The following is a 24,575-nucleotide window of genomic DNA, read 5'->3' on the forward strand; positions in this document are numbered from 1 at the left end:
AATCTAGAACTTAAAGGATAATATCTGAAATGAAAAATTTATAGGACTTGCTCAACAACAGACTGGAGATGGCTAAGAAAAAGGTCGTTGCACTTGAAAATAGAGCAACAGAAATATCTGCTTTGAAGAATAGAGAGAAAAGATAAAAAAACAAAGACCAACAGAGCCTCAGTGACCTGTGGGGTCAATACTAATATATATGTAATTGGAGTCCTAGAAGGAAAGGGAACAGAATAAGACATCTGACAGATTGTATTTTCCAAAGATGGCTGCAGCAATACCTACCATTCTACATGCTCTTCTGTTGGCTGTATGGCTGTAGTGTCTAGCTTGTAGCCAGTAGAATGGGATGAAAGTGACACTTAAGCTACATGGAACAACCACATATAGGTGCTGCAGTTAACATGCCTAAGGCTAGCCTTTGAGACATTCCAGCCCAGGGGCCATCCATGTGAGTGAAGAAGCCTCTAGATGATCTCAGCTCCCAGCTATTCATATCTTCCCAGCTAAGGGCTCAGATATTATGGATCAGAGAAAAACCATCCTTGTTGTCCCTTGGATGAATTTCTAATGCATAGAATCCATGAGCTTAATAAAATGCTTATTGTTTTATGATACTAGGTAGGAGGGATTCTTATACAGAAGCATGTAATTAAAATAAGACAAAAATATCGGGGAAATAATGGCTGGCAACTCAATAATAAAAAGGCAACCCAATTAAAAAATGGGCAAACGGCTGGGCACAGTGGCTCACACCTGTAATCCTAGCCCTCTGGGAGGCCAAGGCGGGTAGATTGCTGTAGGTCAGGAGTTCAAGACCAGCCTGAGCAAGACCCTGTCTCTACTAAAAATAGAAATAAAAATTATCTGGACAACTAAAAATATATATAGAAAAAATTAGCCGGGCATGGTGGCGCATGCCTGTAGTCCCAGCTACTCGGGAGGCTGAGGCAGTTGGATCGCTTAAGCCCAGGAGTTTGAGGTTGCTGTGAGCTAGGCTGACGCCACGGCACTCACTCTAGCCCGGGCAGCAGAGTGAGACTCTGTCTAAAAAAAAAAAAAAAAAAAAAAAAAAAAAATGGGCAAACGATCTGAATAGGAATTTCTCCAAAGAAGATATACAAATGAGGCCAGGGCAGTAGCTCACACCTGTAATCCTAGCACTCTGGGAGGCCGAGGCAGGAAGATCATTTGAGATCAGGAGATCAAGATTAGCCTGAGTGAAACCTGGCCTCTACAAAAAATAGAAAAATTAGTCAGGTGTGGTGGCGTGTGCCTGTAGTCCCAGCCACTCTGGAGGCTGAGGTAGGAGGATTGCTTGAGCCCAGGAGTTGGAGGTTGTAGTGAGCTATGATGAGACCACCTCACTCTAGCGTGGGCAACAGAGCAAGACCCTGTCTCAAAAAAAAAAAAAAAAAAAAGATATACAAATGACCAAAAAGCACATGAAAAGATGTTCAATCTTATTAGCCATCAATGAAATGGAAACCAAAACTACAATGAGATGCTACTTTACACCCACTGGTATGGCTGTAATAAAAAAGACAGATAATAACAAGTGTTGATGAGGATGTAGAGAAATTGGTACCCTCAAACGCTGTTGGTAGGAGTGTAAAATGGTGCAGTGACTTTGGAAAGTAGTCTAGCAGTTCCTCAAAAAGTAAAATGTGGCATTACTATTTAACCCACTGATTCCACTCCTAGCTGTATACCAAGAAAAATAACTTCCGGTCCCTGGCTCTTCAGCAGCCGTGGGTTACAGTGTAGACATGGCCAAGTCCAAGAACCACACCACACACAACCAGTCCCGAAAGTGGCACAGAAATGGCATCAAGAAACCCCGATCACAAAGATATGAATCTCTTAAGGGGGTGGGACCCCAAGTTCCTGAGGAACATGCGCTTTGCCAAGAAGCACAACAAGAAAGGCCTGAAGAAGATGCAGGCCAACAACGCCAAGGCCATGAGTGCACGTGCTGAAGCTATCAAGGCCCTCGTAAAGCCCAAGGAGGTTAAGGCTAAGATCCCAAAGGGCATGTGTCACAAGCTCAGTCGACTTGCCTACATTGCCCACCCTAAGCTTGGGAAGCGTGCTCGTGCGTGCATTGCCAAAGGTCTCAGGCTCCGCCGGCCAAAGGCCAAGGATCAAACCAAGGCCCAGTCTAAGGCCCAGTCCAAGGTCCAATCTGTGGCTTCAGCTGCAGCACCAGCTTCAGTTCCAGCTCCAGCTCAGGCTCCCAAAGGTGCCCAGGCCCCCTCGAAGGCTCCACAGTAGAGGCCTCTGTCTGTCAACATGAGGACAGAAGGACTGGTGTGACCCCTGGGCTGCTGTCTGCATGGGGCTGGGATCCTCCTTTACTATTTGTACGAATAAACCTGAGGCAGGGAAAAAAAAAGAAAAATAAAGGCTTATGTTCACACAAAAGCTTTTACATGGATGTCCATAGCATTATTATTCATAATAGCCAAAAAGTGGAAACAACCCAAATCCCCATCAACTGATGAGTGGACAAATAAAATGTGGTATATCTATAGGATGGAATATTATCGGGCCATAAAGAGAAATAAAGAGCTGATACATGCCACAGCAGGGATGAACCCTGAAAACATTTTGTTAAGTGAAAGAAGCCAATCACAAAAGACCATGTATTATGACTCCTATTATATTAAATATCCAGAATAGGCAAATCTATACAGACACAAAATAAAATATGGTTGCCTAGGATTGGGCATGTTGGGGTGATAGCTAAAGGGTATGGATTTTCTTGGGGGAGGTAATGAAAATGTTTAAAAATTGGTTATGCTATGGTTGCACAACTCTGAATACACTAAATATCATTGAGTTGTACACTTTAAGTAGATGGATTATATGGTATGTAAATTATATTTCAATAAAGGTGTTACATGGTGGGGGAGAAATAATGGCTGAAAACTTTTAAGTTTGGTGAAAAAAAGATTTATAGATCCAAGTAACTCAGTGAACTCTAAGCACGACAGATACCAAAAAAACTACACCTTGGGACATAACAGTCATATTGGTGAAAACGAAAGATAAAGAGAAAAATTTGAAAGCAGGTAGAGAATAATCACATTAAGGAGAACAATGATATAAATTAATGGTTGACTTCCCATCAACAACAACAGAGACCAGAAGACAATGAGATGACATCTTTAACGTGCTGAAAGGAAGAAATTTTCAAAATAGAATCCTATATTATGCTAAAATGTCCTTTAACAGTAGCAGATGAAATAAAGACATTTTTAGATCAATGAAAACTGAGAAATTTCTGGTAGTATTACAAGAGAAACTGAAGGAAGTTCATGTTGAAGAGAAACGACACCAGATGAAAATTTGGATTTGCAGGAAAGATTGAAAACACTGGAAATATAAAAGACTATATGTTTTTAAGACCGCTTACTGTTTTGTGGATCTGTAACATATGTAGAGGTAACATTTATGGCAACAATCGCTCAAAAAATAAAGGGCAGCAAATGAACTATACTGTTTCAAGGTTCTTAACGTTTTTATGTGAAGTAGTACAATTTTAACTCCAAGTAGATTGTTATAAGTAAAGGTTACGTATTGTAATCCCTAGAGCGGCTATGCCCCCAACACACACACCACAAGCAAAGACTTATAGGTAAAAGCCCGTAAGACAGTTGCATTGAAATACAAAAACTAGTAAGTTAACCAAAAAGAAGGAAAGGAGGAAGAGAGGAACAAAAAGGAGGTGGAACAAATAGCAGAATGATAAACTGAAACCCAAGCAGTATCAATGATTACACTAAATGTAAATTGGTTAAAACTCCAATATAAAAGCAGAGATTGTCAGATTGTATAAAAAAAAGGATAGACACACAAAGACTGCAGTAAAAAGTTATCTCTTGTGGTTCTTATGTATTTTTATTTTATTTAGTGCAATACTGTAAACCTTTACTAACACCATGGGACCCATGTGAAGTGCCACTAGTGATGCTGGAAGCACTCGCAAGAAGCAGAGAAAAGTCATGACATTACAAGAAAAAGTTGAATGGCTTGATGTGTACTCTAGATTAAGGTCTGCGGCTGCAGTTGCCACCATTTCAAGATACATGAATCCACAGTCAAGACCATTGTGAAAAAAGGAAAGGAAATTTGTGATACTGTCTTGCTGCAGCTATGCTAGTGGGTGTGAAAGCCTTGCATTTTTTGCAAAACAAAATATGTGTTAATTGACTATTTTTATGTTTTCAGTAGGACTTCCAGTCAGCAGTAGGCTATTAATAGTTAAGTTTTGGGGGAGTCAAAAGTTACATGTGGATTTTTGACTGCACAGGGATCAGTAACCCTAACCCCTTCATTGCTCAAGGGTCAACTGTATACTGAATACCACAGAACATTTCCAGGAGAAGTTAAAGAAGCCCTAAATAAGTGTACCATATTTTGAATATATACCGTGTTGAAAGACAGGCTGATTTGTTAACATGTCATGTCTCCCTAAATTGCGCTATAGATTCAATGCATTTCCAATCAGAATTTCAGCAAGTGTTTTTTAAACAGAAATTGGTAGGCTGATTTAAAATTCTATATGTAAATGAAAATGACCTAGAACAGTCAATATAATCCTAAAAAAGAATTAAATGAAAGAATTCATATTATCTACCTTCAATGCTTAAAATGAAGCTACACTAATAAAGACTTTGGTATCGGCATAAGTATACATAGATCAGATGAACAAAATAGTTCAGAAATGAACCACTGTATGTAGATTGCATCCTAAATAACACAACAGTTTACTTTTATTTTTTTTTTCCCATTCAGCTTGTTGCTATAAACACAGCAGTTTAAAAACTCAACTTTGTAAACAACAAACACAAATTTAGAATGAAAGAGAATTTTCTCCTAAGAAAGGCGTATAATCTTTTCATGTAGAAGTTTTGAGAGTAAAACCTGTTAGGGCAAACCTGTAAGATTGAATGGTATATTTTATCAGATTATCTGTGATGGAATAGTGTTACCTATATTAGTGATTGATATGTTTTGTTTGGATGATGAAGGGAATCCTGCTATCTAAACCAACTGCCTCAGGGTTCTGTTACAGTTTTGCTTAAAGAGAAGCCTGTAGTGTGGCTGAGCAGTGAAAATACTTCTATGTAGATTTGGGTAGTAAGCTTAGACGCTAAGGCCTTGGTTGTGGGAATCCCCTCCGTGGAAGAAATCATGAAGGAAGCAAAGTGTGTTTGTGGACCTTTTTCTCTCTCCTAGAAGGGTTCAGTTTCTGTGGAACCTGGAGCAGACTGATTATTGCAACCTGTTGACCCTAGTATTAACAATAAAGATACTGAATTACAGGGGGGCAGGGTACTGGGAGAGTTGAGTGAATGCTGGGTTAAGTCTCATTTCTGTTATTCACTCAGCTCCAGCTTTACCACTGGCTAGCTGTGACTCTTGGGCAAGTGATTTAACTTTTTGGCCGTTTGTCTCCTTATTTGCGAATTATAGATTTGGACTAAATGATTATTTTTTTTAAGACTCCTTGTAGCTCTAAAATTCTGAGAATCTGCAAATCTAAGAATTCTCACTTCCTAACATTGTGGTACATTTTCACAAAGATGTCTGAGAGGGTTTCTCTGTTGTCTCTTTGGCAGATTGCAATCCTCTGGCAGAAATGAAACTTGATCAAAATCTGTTTTTTCAACTTGATTTCATCTTAGCTTCTACATTTTGTAACAGTAACAGATGGCCAGAAAATGTTTTCCCACATACTTGAAATGGAATAAATAGCAGGCTGCCATTAGCCTTTTTAGCCACCCTTGGACTTTTGAGTGATAGCATCCTCAATTAGGAAATGATGAATAAAGTTTGTGCCAGGGACTGTGGGGTAGAGAAAGAGAAGTATACAAGATATGATTCTCAAGAATTAAGTATCTGCTTGCAACTTGTGAATTTAAACTGGCTATTGAAGATGACTTAGAATAGTTGGTTTCCTCACCACCTTGCTGCAGCTTAACCTAGTCGTACTCCATTATGGGCAGAGCGTTTGAGCTGTTTAGATGATGAGAGAGCTGAAGCAGGAGCCTCTTGTGTAATTCTCACAGCAGTGGTTTCCTTGGTTGAGCAGACCTCTATAAACCTTCCCCACAACAACTGGGCCCATAGATCACTGTTTTTTAACCTGTTCTTTGTTATTGCTATAAAATGCAGGCAGAATCATTTAAAGAATTCTTACTGCCCTTTTTGAGAAGCTAATAAGGTGATATGTTGAATCCTAAAAGTAAAATGATAAATGAAAAAGTGTATATATGTTATAGCATCATTATTGTCATGGGAGAACAGCTCATGTGACCCAGCAGACCTGCCTGTACCCTCAGTATCCTTAGAGTGTGCTTGAAGAACTCTTGGTTGCTTGGTGCTGTTCTGCTTTTGATGATTACTTGCTTGTATATTATTTAATCATAGGCCTGATGACACACTACCCTCTGGTCTTTTGTCAGCCTCTTGGTAGAGACTGGATGTCACTGCTGAAATGGTGGTGAATTAGCCCTGGACATACTAAAGAAATAGTTTATTAATCTGATTGGGTTGGTGAAGTACAGAAAGGTTTTCATGAAGTTACACTGTAAGTTTACCAAAAAAAAGTAAATGTATTCTTTTTACACAGTTTAAGCAGTCTGTGGTAAATTGTAAAAAGGGAAAGAATGTCCTCCAACCATTTCTAAGACAGCTTATAAATTTATTCTGTGCCAGGTGTGTTTTGCAGAACTGTTCGTAATATTAAAGGAAGATGTTAGAAGTGAACACCGGTGAACACACGTGGGTTCATATTCTGACTCTTCCTTTTCCTGCCCTGTCACCTGGGGCAAATTCCTTCACATCTGAACCTCAGGCTCTTCCTCTGTATAATGGGGATAATAATGCATACCTCATGTGCGGTATTGCAAAGATTAATTGAGATAATGTTATTAATAGGCTTCGTTCAGAGCCTGGCGCAAAGTAAAATGTCATCATTATCATTAGTAGTTTGGGTGGCTTGTCCTGGTCAGAGGATGAGGCTTTTCCTCACTTGTGGTGTGCAACATAAATTGTTTAAAAAGTGACCTTTTTTTTTTTTTTAGCTGGCCAGAGGATATTGATCTGGTCAAGCCTTTGTCAAAAGACATTTAGTTACTTTAAGTTGTGTCCATCTCCATACTCAGTGGTGGCCTACATAAAGATGTTAAGTCAGCATTCTTGTGCATTCAGGTAGAGTAAAAATGGGAAAAAAGTTAAGAGGGATTGTGTGAACAGGTAGAGAGTGATTCTCTTCTCTGATAGTCAACATTATGTAATACAATGAAGTTTATCCTCTCACTTGCTTATTCTTTTGTGCCCTTTTTCTTTACTGTTCCCCCTCAGTCCCTTACCTGGAAATTTGAATGATTACTTTTCATCTGGGGCCTCAGTATTTTGGGGCAGAAAGACAGATGCTTCTGGGTTTTGTGCTTTTGCAGTTCCTATGTGTTAGTGCTGTTGACGATGGCAATGTGTCAACAGACTGCTGAGCCAGTCCTCACTGAGGTTAGTTTCCAGTCCTGTCTGGCTTATGTTCACACACTTGCAGTTATTTCCAAGACAATCAGAAACATCGGTCTACCAGGTTATCATTAGGATGAAGTGGGCCGCAGAGTCCTTTCCTCCGCAGAGCTGCCCTGAGGGAGTCAATGTTGTCATTTGCCAGTTGACAAGGCTACAAAGTTCAGAGAATTCTGCTGGTTACCTATATAGACCTTTGGTTTCCATTTGGTTGGCCTTGCCTTTTCCATCTTGATTTTGACTAGCTTCATTGATAATTTTGTTCCCTGTCCCTGGTTCTCTTGTGAAGCATTAGTACTAGAGAATATAAAGGATGAAAATTTGTTCTTGGAGCCAGGGTGGGATATAATGGGAAAGCTTTCTGGGGAACATTAATTCAGTTTTAACCTTGTCCAGATTTCAATATCTAGCAGCCTGGGTGGGAAGGATAGAAATGGGCATGCTGAGAATGGAGAATGTTACATTGAGGTAGAAAGATAGGTTTGGGGGTTGTCTCCTGAAGACAGCCTGAGTCCTAGGATGATGATAATCTAAGCCTCCTAAACCTTTCTTTTTTTTTTTCTTCCTAAGATAATTTAAACCTCTTCAAAAGGTAGAGAGAAGTAGGATCCAGAAATAATAAATGATTACTATTTATTTGAGTACCTACTAAATGCCAAGCATTTAATATATGTTAGCACTTTTAATCCCCTCAGCAGCCCTGTGAGATTAGTTAACAGTTTGCCTAAAGTCACAGCATAAATAGAGAGCCAGGTTTTAAGCTCAAGTCTAAAGACTGTGCTCTTAATCTTAACCATCAGGCACAATAAGAATATAAGTCGAAAACTTCTTTGTTCTTGAAGAGTGGATTTATGCATCTCTTTTCCATCTGTCACCTCATTTTTCCCTTTCTTAAATTATTTTAGCTGATTGACTGAAACCCCAAATTAAACCATTCTTAAACTTTAAAAGCCAGAGGAATCACATTGAGTTTGTTAAAAATGAAGATTCCTTACCCCCTTCACCATTGTGATTCAGCATCTAGGATATAGCCCAGTAATCTGCATCTTAAAATGAGCTTACCAAAATGGTTCAGATCCACGTGATGAGAGGACCATAGTTTGAGACACATTGCCCTAAATACTGGCAAGGTTAGGACAAAATGTAATACAATCTCATATACTTTTTTTTTAAGGCTTGAAAATACATTTATATGGTATTGTCAATACAGTTAGATTTTGTAAAGAACACAATGTAGAAATTAGATATGTAGTACTTAATCGTATAATGTCAGTGCTAACTAGCAGTATAACTTATTCTTGACTGTGTTTATGTTTCATTTTATGTGAAGTATGTTCCTCCTTTTTCAGAAAAGTGCTCAGTCTGAAAAAGTCCATATCACTTTCTTTTCTTTAAAATGGCTTTTTGTCGTAAGGAAGAGCAGCTTATCTTAGTGGTTCTCAGCCTTTTCTCCTCTCACCTGCATATCAGAGGGATCCTGACTCCCTGCGGCTCACTCCTACAAGAATTCTCAGCTGTGACAGGGAGGTGGGGTCTTATCAGAATCTGTGGGGGAGGAGAGGAGGAGACACGTAGTCTTCAAAACTAATTTTATGTCTGTTAAATAATTCTTATTTTTAAGACCAGTAGTATTTCTGAAGGATGCCCTGCCCCAATTTCTGAGTTGATGTGGTTTCCCTGAGCACTTAAGGGGCTGAGGCAGGAGGATCGCTTGAGCTCAGGAGTTTGAACCAGCGTAAGCAAGAGTGAGACCCTGTCTCTACTAAAATTAGCTGGGCGTGGTGACATGCACCTGTAGTTCCAGCTACTTGGGAGGCTGAGGCAGGAGGATCACTTGAGCCCAGGAATGTGAGGTTGCAGTGAGCTATGATGATGTCACTGCACTTTATCCACGGTGACAGAATGAGACCCTGTCTCAAAAAAAGGAAATTGGAAAAAACGATAGAGGAAGGGCTGCTAGAGCAGTAGGAGGAAATAATTATAATATTTTATTTAAATATGTAAGAGACTTGAAAAAGAAGCCTGCTTGTGCCTAGTGATTACAGACAAAGTTGAGTGTTGTTTTCTGCTTTCCCTTCCTTCACTCAGGACTGTGTTTCTTCAGAGCTCTAAGGGCATGCTGTCTTCCTTCACTTCCTATTGTTTCATTTGTTAGGAAGTGTTTAAATGGGCTGCTTTTCTCTTTGACCAGTCTCTCATACCAGTCCTATTTCCTGGTATGTAGCTGTTCCTTTCAGGAAAAGGAATGAGAAATTTTCTTTCAGGAAAAGAAGGAATTCTTTTTCTCCTCTATGGCAAGTTAGTTTTCAGAGGAAAGGAGTGATTTATAGAAAGCTTGTCTTTTTGGTTCAGAGACTAAAGTTAGCTCATATTTAGTAAACATTGATGTAAAAAAATTTTTTTCTAGTGAATTAAAATCATTAAAAAATGTATAAGGGTCTGGGATTTTATTTTACCGTACTTAGAAGCTAATAATTAGCTGTTACTATTTCATGGATGCTGGCAGACAACATAAGACTCCTGGATCAGAAACAGAGGACTTTGTTATCACAGCCTGTTATTAATGGCCCAGCAAGCAGAATAAGCATAATGTTTGTATCAGTTTTCCTTGTCCCCCGAAGTCCTATGGAAGTGACATGAATGAGCCCAGATGGATGCCTACACATGTGTTATAGGAATGGAATACTGAGCTTGAAGAATCTATTGCTTTTATATGTAAATGGTAAACAAGGCCATTCTCTGTCCTGGTGGGAAAGATTACTTCATGCCTCAAAGCTGCTGTCTGTAAACGCAATCCTGAGAAGTGGCCTGAGTAAGGAGTGGTTAGGGCCATGCATTTGTTGTTGAAACCACAGCAGGATTTCCATCTAGGTCCAGGTGCTCTTTTTTGCACAAAGATCCAGTTGATCCAATGAGACAATGAAGATTACCAAGGAAGAAAGGAGTTTTTTTTTTTTTGAGACAGAGTCTCACTTTGTTGCCCGGGCTAGAGTGAGTGCCGTGGCGTCAGCCTAGCTCACAGCAATCTCAGACTCCTGGGCTTAAGCGATCCTACTGCCTCAGCCTCCCGAGTAGCTGGGACTACAGGCATGAGCCACCATGCCCGGCTAATTTTTTTGTATATATATTTTTAGTTGGCCAGATAATTTCTTTCTATTTTTAGTAGAGACGGGGTCTCACTCTTGCTCAGGCTGGTCTCGAACTCCTGACCTCGAGCGATCCACCCGCCTCGGCCTCCCAGAGCTAGGATTACAGGCATGAGCCACCGCGCCCGGCCGAAAGGAGTTTTTAATACGACAGACTCTTACCTGGAGAACAGGAGAAGCTGCCTCCAATGCGCCTCTCTGACTAATGGAGATCGTGAGCTTTTAAAGGAGGGGCCACATGCCTTGGGGCAGGTTGTGGTGTAACTAGCAAGGGGCTGCTGTGCATTGGGGGCAAGTTGTGGGAGATGGTGGATCTTGGGGTCAGGAAGTCTGCCCAGTGGCCTTCAGAATCTCAGCTCCTTTGTCTTGCAAAAAATCCACCATTTCTGGGAAACAACTCAAAAACTTGTTTCCAGTAGTGTTAAAAAAATATAATGGCTTGCTTCCTGAGATATCCTGATCTGTTCCCCTCCCCTACTTTTATTTGGACCATCTCTTGTCTTCATTTATGTTATCCCTATCTTGTTCAGTTTTGATTCTTTTTTGTGTCTGGATCCTTTCCTAGGAAGGAACTTTGGAAGGATAGTTTCCTGAGTTTATAGGGGTAGACTGCTCCAGCTCCTTGGGCTCTCACTAGGGATCCCTTGCAGTGGACAACACCCCTCCCAGTTTCAGTTACTGTTCTCAGATTGGCCCACGTTGCTTTTCATTTAATACTTACTGGTTGTCTTGGCTCTTCTTAGGTTCATCAGATGCCCTTTTGCTTCCCTCTACTTTGTTCTAGACAACTGCTTATAGCACTCATGTCTTGTGGCTGTTGATGGTTTTTTCCCACCTGTTTGTATGTGGAGATTTATGAGGATACTTTATCTCCTGTTTTGTTTTAAATGTTATCCATGGACTTTGTGTCTGGCTATCTAGTTGCTCTGTGTGTTTTTATGTGCAGATTCAGCAATATTATATCAAAAGGCTAAGTTGTCACTTCTATAGCCATTTCCCCAGGATCCCCATTGTAGGTTCTGGAGCAGGATAATGACGTAATCCTAAGTGGAAAGATAGGTCTTACCTAACATCTTACGTGTTGTAGAGATAGTGTGGTCATTAGTTATGGCTGGTCCAAGTGCAGTGGTGTTTACAACTAATTGATTACAGCCACTTACAGGTATCTTAGTTTCTTCTCCATTCCCACTGTTTCCCCTGACTAGCCTTAAAAAAATATTTTGTTTTTTAATGTTCTCTTTTTTCCAAATTTAGCAGTGTTATTGGCTATAATGCCCATTTAACGGATTCCCCTGGAAATAATAGCTTCTTACCATCACTCTTTTCAGGTTCACTAAGAATCTTTCCCCAGACAAAATCAACTTGAGCACTCTGAAAGGGGAGGGTCAGCTGACCAACCTAGAGCTGGATGAAGAGGTTCTACAGAATGTGCTGGAGTTGCCCACCTGGTTAGCCATTACTCGGGTCTACTGCAACAAGGCCTCCATCCGGGTGAGAATGAGGGTCAGGGTGCTGCTGCTGTCTATGGTCAGCAGTCCTGGCTTCCTGAGGGGCAGCTCCCACAGCCCTGATACTTTACTTTCCTCTTTCAGATCCAGTGGACAAAGTTGAAGACACACCCAATTTGCTTGGTAATGGCCTTTCTTCATTACAAGTAATCACATGGGGGTGGCTGGGATAGGCTTTTAAAAGATAGGAGAGAAGATGATAGGCTGACTATTTTGGAAGTGGTGAGTGCTGCTTCTTCTTTTTTTTTTTTTGAGACAGAGTCTCGCTCTGTTGCCCGGGCTAGAGTGAGTGCCGTGGTGTCAGCCTAGCTCACAGAAACCTCAAACTCCTGGGCTTAAGCGATCCTCCTGCCACAGCCTCCCAAGTAGCTGGGACTACAGGCATGCGCTAGCATGCCCGGCTAATTTTATATATATATATTTTTAGTTGGCCAGATAATTTCTTTCTATTTTTAGTAGAGACGAGGTCTCACTCTTGCTCAGGCTAGTCTCGAACTCCTGACCTCGAGCGATCCACCCGCCTTGGCCTCCCAGAGTGCTAGGATTACGGGCATGAGCCACCGCGCCCGGCCGTGAGTGCTTCTTTATGGCCCTGTGAGCTTCTCTCTGACACAGAGTGATTATGGTCTGGGCTTATTCTGGAACTGCTGTGCAGTATAGGAATTAGCACTGAGACACAAGACTCAGGACTCCTGAGTTGTTTTTTTGGACTTTATATATAACATTTTTTTTGCCTAGACTCTACCCTAGACTTTGCTATTTTCCCTTGGAATCATGTCAGAGGAAAAATTGGAAGTTTAGCTTATGTTGCCTATTGGGTGACTATCAGCTCAAAGCCCTTCAGGAACTGATTGATGCATATCTTTATCCCAAACACTGGAATCCCCAGAAATAGTAGTACCCCTGTAACTTGGATTTGTGTTTTGTCTTTCTGCTATGAGCTCATCGTATGCTTGTCATGGGGTTCCACTGCTAATGGAAATTGAATGGGGAAGATGAAGCCTCTCTTTGCATTTTAGTTTGTTCATTTATTCAGCAAACATTTATTGTCTGCCTGCTGTGGGTGTAGCACAAAACTAGACACAGGAGCACAGAAAGGAATAAGATTCAATCTATGCTGTCTTCCTTTGTGCTGTGTGTGTTTTTATGCAGATGCTTAGCTTTCCATGAATTTTATTTTAGTGTCTGGATAAGGTAGAAGTGGAGATGAAGACCTGTGAGGATCCTCGGCCCCCCAATGGACAGTCTCCCATTGCCCTGGCTTCAGGACAGAGGTTAGTTGCTTTGAGCTCTGTTATTTCCAATATATTAATTGTTCCAGTTACCCTTTTTGTTAAAAAATAAAAATTTTTATTATGGAAATTTAAAAGCATATACTAAAGTAGAGAGAGTAGTATAATGAACCCCTATAAACTGAAGATCTAACTTTAACAATTATCGACATTTTGCCATTCTATTTTTATTTTTCTCTGCCACTTTTTGTTTGTGTGTGTGTGTGTGTGTGTGTTTGTAGGCTTGCACTATAGTACTTTGGTTTTTTTTTGTTTTTTTTTGAGACAGAGTGTCACTTTGTTGCCCTGGCTAGAGTGAGTGCCATGGCGTCAGCCTAGCTCACAGCAACCTCGAACTCCTGGGCTTAAGCGATCCTACTGCCTCAGCCTCCCCAGTAGCTGGGACTACAGGCATGCGCCACCATGCCCGGCTAATTTTTTTTCTATATATGTTTTAGTTGGCCAGATAATTTCTTTCTATTTTTAGTAGAGACGGGGTCTCTCTCTTGCTCAGGCTGGTCTCGAACTCCTGACCTCGAGCGTTCCACCCGCCTCGGCCTCCCAGAGTGCTAGGATTACAGGCGTGAGCCACCACGCCCGGCCCACTATAGTACTTTGAAAGCAAATCCCAGATGCTATATGATTCCACCTGTAAATATTTCCATATCACGTGTCTTTAACACACATGGATTTGAAATAAAACAATACTACTCATATTCAAAAGAATTAACAGAATTCCTTAATATTATTGAATACCTATTTCATAATCAGTTTTCCTGAATTATTTTTTAACAGTACAGTGTGTATCAAATGAGGTCCACACTGTACATTTGGGTGATAGGTCTTTTAAAGCTCTTTAATTATATATAGCTCCCAGCAGATATTTTTTAATATACCATTTATTCTTTTTAGAAATTAGATAATTTTTTCTAAAGAATTTCCCCTCAGTTTGAATTTTGCTGATGATATCCTCAAGATATCATTTAAAATGTTTCTCATTTAATCTGATAATTAGATGAAAGGCTTGACCTGATTCAATTTTGCCCTTTTTATTTTCTTGGTACTTCCAAGGGGTGAGGGATCTCTCTTTGGCCTCATTTATAAAGGCATCAGTCCCATTCATGAGGGTAAAACCTTCATGACCTAAATACCTTCTAAAGTCCCCATCTCCTAAAACTGTCACATTGGGCATTAGGTTTCAACATATGATGGATTTTGGGGGGACATAAACATTTGGACCATAGCACTGAGTAATATTCCATTGCACCGATATACAGTTTGTTTATCCATTCACTTGTTGATGGTGATTTTATTTCCATTTTTTGGCTATTGTGAATAATGCTGCTGTGAACATTCATATACAAATTTTTATGTGGTTGTGTGCTTTTATTTCTCTTGGCTAAATACCTAGGAATCGAATGGTTGAGTGGTATGGTAGGGGAAGATTTAACTTTTTAAGAAACTGTCAAACTTTTGCAGAGTGGTTTACTATTTTATATTCCTTTTACATTTTACAACCTTTTTTTTTTTTTTTTATTTTTTTTTTTTGAGACAGACTCTCACTGTGTTGCCCGGGCTAGAGTGCTGTGGCATCAGCCTAGCTCATAGCAAACTCAAACTCCTGGGCTCAAGCAATCCTTCTGCCTCAGCCTCCCTAGTAGCTGGGACTACAGGCATGTGCCACCATGCCTGGCTAATTTTTTCTATATATATTTTTAGTTGGCCCATTAATTTCTTTCTATTTTTAGTAGAGACAGGGTCTCACTCTTGCTCAGGTGGGTCTCGAACTCCTGACCTCAAGTGATCCACCCGCCTCGGCTTCCCAGAGTGCTAGGATTACAGGCGTGAGCCACTGCGCCCAGCCCATTTTACATCCTTTTTACCTGCTTTTACTTTTTATATCTTTTAGCCCTGAATTTACATTTAATTTTAAAATATTTTTTGTATGCCATACCTTTACAGTCATTATTCTGTTTAATGTTTAGATCTCCCTGTCTGTGAACTTTTCTAAATGAACTCCTGTGTCCTTTTGACAAGACCCCAGTAATATTCCTAGTTTTTAAATAGAACAAGGTGTTTGAGGCTTCTCTTAGACATCTTTTCCTCTAGACCTGAAACCAGACATTTCTCCAAGGATCCCTGATTCCCTTTAGAGAAATGCTATTTAGAGGCTATCATTTGGACAAAATTGTGTTCATTGAGTTGTTATTGTTTTAAGGCCTTTTTAATGTCCAGTGCTAGGAAAAAGGTATTGTTAAGAATGAGAAAAATCATGACAATATCCTGATATTTCTCAGTTCAAATAAAAGAGTTTTGAGTTAACTTTTTGGATTTAACATTGTGGGTTTTTTATTCATACACTGAATCTTGATTCATAAATAACAAATGATTTACTTTTTCAAATTTCAAAGAACAACAAAACTAATATAACTATCAATAAGATTATGGAATGCAATAGATATGTGTATATATGAGTTTTAACCTTACAATATGTTGCATTAGGGGGTGTATGGTCAAAATACTGCGGTGGTTTTTTTTGTCTTTTTTCTGTAAGACAGGGTCTTGCTCTGTTGCCTAGGCTAGAGTGCAGTGGTATCATCAGAGCTCACTACAACCTCAAACTCTTAGGCTCAAGCCATCCTCCGGAGTAGCTGGGACTGCAGGCATGTACCACCATGCCCAGCTAGTTTTTTTATTTTTTGTAGAGATGAGGTCTTGCTATGTTGCCCGGGCTGGTTTTGAACTCCTGGCCTCAAGCCATACTCTCACCTCAGCCTCCCAAAGTGCTAGGATTATAGGTGTGAGCCACCATTCCCAGCCTCAAAATAATGTGTTTTAAAATCACTTGAAATCATTCTTTATATGGTTGAATACCAATTTGACATACAGAAAGGCTCATTTGTTTGAGTTTGTTTTTAATTTTTATTTAGACTGTTTTAAAATTTATTTTTAACTATATAAAATTATATAGTTTTGAAGTTAAAACTATAAAACAAGGTACATTATATATACTGTATATGTATTTGTATTGTCACCACCCCCTTCCTTACTAGCATATAAATACTTTTTCCACATTGCTTTTTTCATTTAAAGTATTCTGGAGATCAGTCCATAGAAGTAAAAAGAGATGTTCTTTATTACTTTTTGTACCTGCAGAATAAGTTTATTTTATGGAGACACCATGCTCTAATGGTGGATATTTGGATTATTTCCAAGTTTTTTGCTGTTACAAATGGTTCAGCAATTAGTGACTGTGTTCATAAGTCACTTAGGCAGCGTATTTTAGGAAACAGCTTTATTGAGATATAATTCACATATCATAAAATTGATTCATTTGAAGTGTACAATTCTGTGGTTTTTAGTCTATTCACTGGGATGTGTAATCATGACCACAATCAATTTTAGAACATTTTCATCACCCAAAAAGAAACCCTGTACCTATTGACAGTCACTCACTCTTCATTCTCCCCTGCCTTAGCCGCTAATCTACTTTCTATGTCTATTCTGTACATTTCATATAAATGGAATCATATATTATGTGGTCTTTTGTGGTTGGCTTCTTTCACTTAGCATGTTTTCAAGGTTCAGTCATGTAGCATGTAACAATACTTTGTTCCTTTTTATATCTGAATAATATTCTATTGTATGGATATACCACATTTTATTTATTCATCAATAGATGGGCATTTGGGTTGTTTCTACTTTTTTGCTAGCATGTTTTGGGATAGAGTCCTAGAAGTGGGACTGCTGGGTTAAAGGGCAAATGTATGTGTAATTTTAATAGGCACTGCAGTGTGAGAGAGTTCTCCTTTTCCCAGAGCCTTGCCAATAGCGAATATTGTCAAACTTTAAGATTTTGGCCTAATCTGATAGATGATGTGATATTTCAGTGCAGTTTTTTGTAAGTTATATTGAAGTTTAACATATTGAGGTACACAAATCATAAGCTCAGTGATTACTTACAAAATTACATCAGGAAACAGACTACTTCCAGAACCCAGAAGCCTCCTGTGCTCTTTCTAGTCTTACCCCCAAATATAACTTTTATTTTGGTTTCAAACATCATGGATTAGTTTTGTCTGTTTTTTTTAAAGTTATGTAAATATAAATGTATAGAATGTCATTTGTGTCTAGTTACTTTAGTGCAACATGTTAGAGTCATCTGTGTTGTTACGTATATTTGTAGTTCATTAATCCTTATTACTGTGTAGCATTCTATTACACGATTATGCCACAATTTATTCATTTTGTTGTAGATGGACATTTGGTATGCCTCTAGTTTCTGGCTATTAAGTGTAGTGTTGGTATGTAGAACTGTTCTCTCTCAAGACTGTGATGGTTGATACATGACTCGACAAATTTGTCAAAACCCATCGATCCATACACCAAAGACTGTGCTGCTATGAACATTCTTGTACATATCCCTTGGTGAACATATGTACACATTTCTATTTTATATATACCTAGCAGTAGTCTTGCTGGGTTATAGGCTGTATATAGGTTCTGCTTTCATAGATACTTCTAGACAGTTTTCTATAGTGGTTGTACTGCTTTTCCCATTAGCAGTGCATAAAAGTGCCAGATGCTGTATATCCTTGCTAGCACCTGGTATTGTCTATCTTTTTATTTTAGCTATTCTGGTGAGTGTGTAGTTGTACCACATTATGAATTTAGTTTACATTTTTCTGATGATTGGTTTATTGGCATTTTGGTTATCCTCTTTCACAAAGCACCTGTGTAAGTGTTTTGCTCATTTATCTTTTAGGTTGTTTGTCTTTTTCCTATTAATTTGTAGAAATTCTTTTTTCTGGAAATAAGTCCTTGGTTAGATACATGTGTGGGAGGTATCGTCTACTTTGTACCTGGTAGAAGGTATCTGTCACTCTTCATAGGTTTTTGTTGTTGTTGTTCAATAGAAATGATTAATTCTAATGTAGTCCAATATATCTTTTTTCCCCACTGTGGTTAGCACTTGTATCTTGTTGAAGGAATCTTCCTATCCTAAGACATGAAGATATTTTTCTGTGTTTGCTTCTAAAACCTTGATTGTTTGACTTTTCACGGCTAGATCTCCAATCTATTATGAAACTGATTTTGTTTTGTTTGATGTGAAGCAGAGGTCAATATTATTTTCTCTTTATGGATATCCCCAAACTGACGATGCACCATTTATTGAAAAGGCCATCTTTTCACCCGCTGCACTGTCATTTTTGTCATAAATAAATCAAGTGAGCCTCAATGTTGTTTTGATTTATAAGTGAGCTTAAACATCATTTTATGTTTATTATCTATTTTCATTTATTTTTCCTTGAACTGTCCATACTTTGCCCCATTTTTATTGGGCTCTTGGTCTTTTTCTTCTCAGTTTTTTGAAGTTCTTTATACATTAGGGATATTAGTCCTTTGTGATATAAATTGCAAATACATATATTTTTTTCAGTTTGAATTTCCAGACCTCCTTTTTGTCTCTTGTAGTGAGAAGTGATTTCACCTACATGACAAGAATTGCTGTATTTTCCACATCTAGAGGGCCTTTAAGATGTCCTTTATTCTTCTCCCTTTGCCATTTCTGGCCTCTCACTGTGGAAATACAGCTGTGCTCTTTGGGAAATACAGTTGACCCTTGAGCAACACAGGTTTAAACTGTGTGGGTCCAAGAGGGTTTTTTCCCAACCAAATGAGGATAGAAAATATTGTGGGCAGGAGAGCAGGGTGGTGGTGGTCAGCAGAAACCATATACTTGGCAGGCCGATTTTTCCTGTGTGTGTATACATATACATAAACATATACATATATATATACATGTTCCTCAGGGCTGACTGCAGACTTGAGTATGTGCAGATTTTGGTATTTGTGGGGTGGCAGGGAGTGGTGTCCTATAACCGATCCTCCTCCCTGCCCCCCACACCAAGAGACAACTGTATTTGTCAGGGTAGAGGTGGGACTGTTCTTGAGTAGATTTCACAATATTAAATGTCTTACTCTAGCCTGGGCCACAGATTGAGACCTTGTCTCTAAAAAGAAGAAAAAAAGAAAACTTTCTTACTCACTTGCCTGTACTTCTTTTATCTTTCCACTCCCTTTGCAGAGTATCGTTCGTCTTTGAAAATTTTATAGAAACCTTATATCTTCTTTCTGTAGTTATATCTCCTTTAACAGACAATATCTAAATATTTATTCAGGTAGTTTGTGGGCTATAAAAAGATTTATCAATTTATTCTTTCTAATAGGAGGGAGATTGTTTCTAGGTCAGCTCTTTTTCTTTTATTCCATTCTTTAAAAAAACAATTCCTATTAAAAAGAGTCCTGTAACTGGGTGCAGTGGCTAATGCCTGTAATCTCAGCAACTCAGGAGGCTGAGGTGGGAGGATCACTTGAGCCCAAGAATTCAAAACCAGCCTGGGCAACATAGTGAGATTTTGTCTCTAGAAAAATTAGCAGGGGATAGTGGCACACACCTATAATCCCACCTACTTGGGAGGCTAAGGTAAGAGGATCACTTGGGCCCAGCCAAGCAAAACCTGGACAAAACCTTGTAGTTGGTTTGTGAAAATCCTACTTGGTGATGTACTTATTGTTATTAATACAATTAATATGGACAACTTAATTCTAAAAACGTGGATTAAATGAATAGAAGTCAATAAATTTCATTTTGCATTAAATTTTTCATTAAATTAGAAAGGATTGTTTTGTTTTTGGAGTTTTTATTCTATTTTTGTAAGAAAACATCATGGCCTTGGAAAAAGTTTTTTTTCTAGCGTGTCAGTCAGTGTGTTAAACTGATGTCTTCTGGTGTAAAGACTGCAGAAAGTCTCACATGATTCTGATCATTGGTGTACCGTATTTGTTGCAGTGAATATGGCTTTGCTGAAAAGGTGGTGGAGGGGATGTTCATCATGGTCAATTCCATCACCATCAAGATTCATTCCAAGGCCTTTCATGCTTCTTTTGAATTGTGGCAGCTCCAGGGCTATAGTGTCAACCCCAGCTGGCAGCAGAGTGACCTTCGCCTCACTCGCATCACTGACCCCCACCGAGGAGAGGTAACAGCCTGTCATTGTCAGGGGAGAGAATGGGGGGATTCAAAGTAGGACTGATTCTTAAAGGATATTATTCTTGCCTTTGGGATTTTCTCAAATGTTCCGCATTCCTGGGAACCCCAGAATCCTTTCTGTTCAGTGTTACTGCTACATCCTTCCCTCACTTAATGGATCTCTGAGTCGCTTCTTCCTGTTGTTAGGATCCCAGCTGAGAATGGTGAGAGTCTCTACCTTGCCAGTGCTTTTCCCTTGGTCTTCCTGCCTCTTGGTTAATTTCATCCACAGAACTAAGGGATTTTACTTTCACTCAGGTTTTAACATTTAAGGAAATAACTTGGCAAACACTTCGAATTGAGGCAGATGCTACAGACAATGGTGATCAGGACCCAGTAACCACTCCATTGAGGCTTATTACCAACCAAGGCAGAATCCAGATAGCCCTCAAGAGAAGAGTGAGTATGTTCTCTGTCCTCTTGAAAATGTCTATCTTTTGTTCTCCTAGACACACTGGGAGTTGGTATTCTTTCATTATTTGGTATATTATTGACCTCTGGAATGACAGTTGAAGTGGGAGGGCCTGCAATTCAATGTTGCCTAATATCAACGAGTAAGAGAACATTTCCACCTCCCTGTTTGCTTAGTTTGGAAATCAGGTTTTTTTTTTCTATATGTAGGGTCACTGACATAGGCAGCTGACAGGTAACTGTGGCTGCTTTTTGTTAATTAAGCAAACTTTAGTAGTTTTGTAAGAAATTGGCTTTCCGCAGTGCTTGATGCTTTCCTTTCACATACTGGAGATGGAAAAGCCACCTCTGAAATTGATTGGGCATCAGTCACTTTGAGGAGTTGGAATGATACAAGGTGATAAACCCCATGTTTTTTGTGGCCCGCCCCCATAGACCAAAGATTGCAACGTGATAGCCTCCAAACTGATGTTCCTGTTGGATGACCTGCTCTGGGTGCTAACTGACTCACAGCTAAAAGCTATGATGAAGTATGCAGAGTCGCTGAGTGAAGCCATGGAGAAGTCAGCCCAGCAAAGAAAGAGCCTGGCTCCTGAACCTGTACAGGTTAGAGACAAAACAGACACCCTTGGTGGGGCTAGGGAGACAGTAGGCCAGACCTAACTTGTACTAATGTAGGTGGGATCTAGACTTTATTTGGGGGAGTTGGTTTTTTGTTTTTTTTTTTGAGACAGAGTCTCACCCTGTTGCCCCGGGCTAGAGTGCCGTGGTGTCAGCCTAGCTCACAGCAACCTTAACTCCTGGGCTTAAGCGATCCACCTGCCTTGGCCTCCCAAGTAGCTGGGACTATAGGCATGCACCATCATGCCCAGCTAATTTTTTCTATATATTTTTAGTTGTCTGGTTACTTTCTATTTTTTAGTAGAGACAGGGTCTCGCTCTGGCTCAGGCTGCTCTCGAACTCCTGACCTTGAGTGATCCTCCCACCTTGGCCTCCCAGAGTGCTAGGATTACAGGCATGAGCCACCGTGCCCGGCTGGGGGAATTGTTATTTACTTCTGGGAGTTCATAGGCTTTGCCTGCACCTCCCATTTTTCATTTATTCTTTTCATGGGGTACCCCCAGTGTGTTAGGTATACAGTGTGAACCACTGGAGAGGAAAACTGGAATAAGTTCTTGTTCCTGTCCTGGAGGCTCTCACTGTCTTGAACAAGGGACCATAAATGAGTTATTACAGTCTGGTCTGATTAGTGCCAGAGTAGAGGTAAACACTCTGCCATGAGAGCACAAAAGAGGCATCTAACTACCCAGGCTGAAAGAGAGCATTTAGGGAAGATGTCCTAGAGGAGGTGTTTTAGCATCAGTCAGCTAAGTCCTGGTGGGCAAGAGCTTGAGGGCAATTCAAACCTCAGAACAGTGATCTGACAGTTACTGGGCTAATTATAATTAGGCTTTTGGAGTTTGGGTTATTTAGTTGGGACAAATCTAAGTGATTTACCAGGCAAACATTTATGAGAGTCAAGGGGCATCTTCCTAAACTGGTTTTATTCAGGCTGACTAAAGCTTAAAGCCTGTAAAGGAGCCTCGCAGGGTCTGGACTTCTTGTTTTTCTCTCTATCGTGTGTAGATCACTCCACCTGCTCCCAGTGCCCAGCAGTCCTGGGCCCAGGCATTTGGTGGCAGCCAGGCCAACAGCAACAGCAGCAGCAGTCGCCTCAGCCAGTACTTTGAGAAGTTTGATGTGAAAGAGTCCTCCTACCATCTGCTCATCTCCCGCCTGGACCTGCACATTTGTGATGATAGCCAGTCCCGAGAGCCAGGTACCCCATGAGCCTGGGCTGGGTGTTCCATATCATTGTCTATCTCTGGGGAAAGCCTGGAAATGAACGTTCTTTTGCAGAGATGCTGTGGAGTACTGTGGTTGGCTTCCCTTAATTACAGGCATTCTTGGGCCTCAGCCCTCCTGTGGTTAGTTTGAGGCAATGCTCTTCAGCCCTGAGAATGCAGTAGAACCATTTCTTACACTTTATAAAATACAGAAGTTGGGCTTCTCCCCAAACCTTACTAAATCAAAATCTTCAGGAGTGGAGTTCAGGTAGTGGCAGTGTGAACTTTTTCCCTCCTCCCCAAAGTCCCTTGGGCAATGCTAATACTTGCCAGAGGTTGAGAGGTTACTTACTTACTGGAGTAAGATTTTAGGAAAGTTAATTCAACTATAGGAAACCTCAGAATTTTCAGATTTTTGAGTCATTTTAAATATTTATGGTGTGTAAATGTGCTCTTCCCAAGCAGAGGAGGTTATGCTTGTGTTCTTGTCATATTCAGAGTAATTGGTATTATATACACATACACATTTATTCAGAATGAAAAAAAGTAATTGACTCATTTTTCTTTATGAGCCTTGGGGAAATCACTTAACCTCTTTGAGTTTCCTCATTTGTGAAATTGAGTTAAACCATATCTTAACTCATTCACCTCAAAGATTGAGTTAAATCACATCTTACTCATTTATCTCAGTAGTCTCAAATGAGATAATATGCTGAATTTGGAGGATTTTAATTATAGGCAAATATTAAGTATTATGACTCTGCTGCTTGTTTTTTCAATATTGTCTCTATGTTCCTTTTTTTTTCTTTCTTCTTTTTTTTTTTAGAGACAGCATCTTGCTCTGTTGCCCAGCTAGAGTGCAGTGGTGCAGTCATAGCTCCCACCACTTGTGAACTCCTGGGCTCTAGTGATACTCTCACCTCAGCCTCCTTCATGCGTGTGCCACCACGCTCAGCTAACTTACTAAATTTTTTGTAGAGACAGGATCTTGCTTTGTTGCCCAGGCTGGTCTCGAACTCCTGGCCTCAAGTGATCCTCCTGCCTTGGCTCCCTAAAGTGCTGGGATTACAGGTTTGAGCCACCACGTCCAGGCTTTGTTGTTCCCTTTATACTCCCCTTTGCCACCAGCTCTTGGTTTTAATGCTAACATATGGTAGAGTTTTCTCTTGCTGCTTTATCTTTTCTGAAGGTTGTGTTTGCCTTTTAATATTAAATAAGACCTAGACTCAGTTTCCTTGGGAGACCTACCGGTTCTTTTCTTCCTGGGGGTGCTGGCAGCTCTGCCTCTCCTTCTTAGCTATTCCTTGGTCTTGAAGTGATTTCAACCCCTCTCAACTTTCATTCTGAGAGGGAAGAAGCAAGCGATGACAACATAAAGATTGCCTTTGCCACCACAGGAGATAATTTGCCACCCACTCATTTTAGAAATTCACTACTAAAACAATTATTATTTTGTTTGGTTATTTCTTCCAAATGTTACCTAAAGGCTTTGGGTGTTAGTTAGTCTTGTTTTTAATCCTTTCAGAAGTCTTAATTAAGAGTACATTATTGAGAGTTTTATCCTATTGTCTCATGGGGGATGTATAAAACTGTTTTCAAGTGCCAGGGTCCTGTAATTCACACTAAGATATGAATGACTAGCTGTACCATTTATTTATTAAACTAAATTAATCTATTTGGTGGAATTTAAGGACGTTTTAGATGAGCTATTTTAAAATATGGGGATAATTCCCAGCCTACCGTATCCAGGTGTGGTGTATTACTTTGT

The 24,575-nt window shown here is 39.8% G+C and overlaps 1 protein-coding gene and 1 pseudogene across 6 annotated transcripts in view; both read left to right on the forward strand.

The window, feature by feature from the left end:
• The window catches only part of UHRF1BP1 (UHRF1 binding protein 1), a 71,887-nt gene that overhangs the window by 16,640 nt on the left and 30,672 nt on the right, over positions 1 to 24,575 (forward strand). For 5 of the 6 annotated variants that reach the window (XR_006733482.1, XR_006733481.1, XR_006733483.1 and 2 more), the window contains exons 2-8: positions 12,026 to 12,188; positions 12,290 to 12,328; positions 13,388 to 13,479; positions 20,330 to 20,519; positions 20,828 to 20,968; positions 21,416 to 21,586; positions 22,608 to 22,800. Coding sequence is in view for 3 of the 6 variants with exons in the window: in XM_045543535.1 (XP_045399491.1) it covers positions 12,026 to 12,188; positions 12,290 to 12,328; positions 13,388 to 13,479; positions 20,330 to 20,519; positions 20,828 to 20,968; positions 21,416 to 21,586; positions 22,608 to 22,800 (989 nt within the window). In the remaining 3 variants the exon portion in view is untranslated. The remainder of the gene's footprint in view (positions 1 to 12,025; positions 12,189 to 12,289; positions 12,329 to 13,387; positions 13,480 to 20,329; positions 20,520 to 20,827; positions 20,969 to 21,415; positions 21,587 to 22,607; positions 22,801 to 24,575) is intronic. The other variant, XM_045543536.1, reaches the window with a different exon arrangement.
• On the forward strand, positions 1,657 to 2,289 carry LOC123632839 (annotated as a pseudogene).

Source organism: Lemur catta, chromosome 2 (genome assembly GCF_020740605.2).
Source record: "Lemur catta isolate mLemCat1 chromosome 2, mLemCat1.pri, whole genome shotgun sequence".
NCBI classification, from domain to species: Eukaryota; Metazoa; Chordata; class Mammalia; order Primates; family Lemuridae; genus Lemur; species Lemur catta.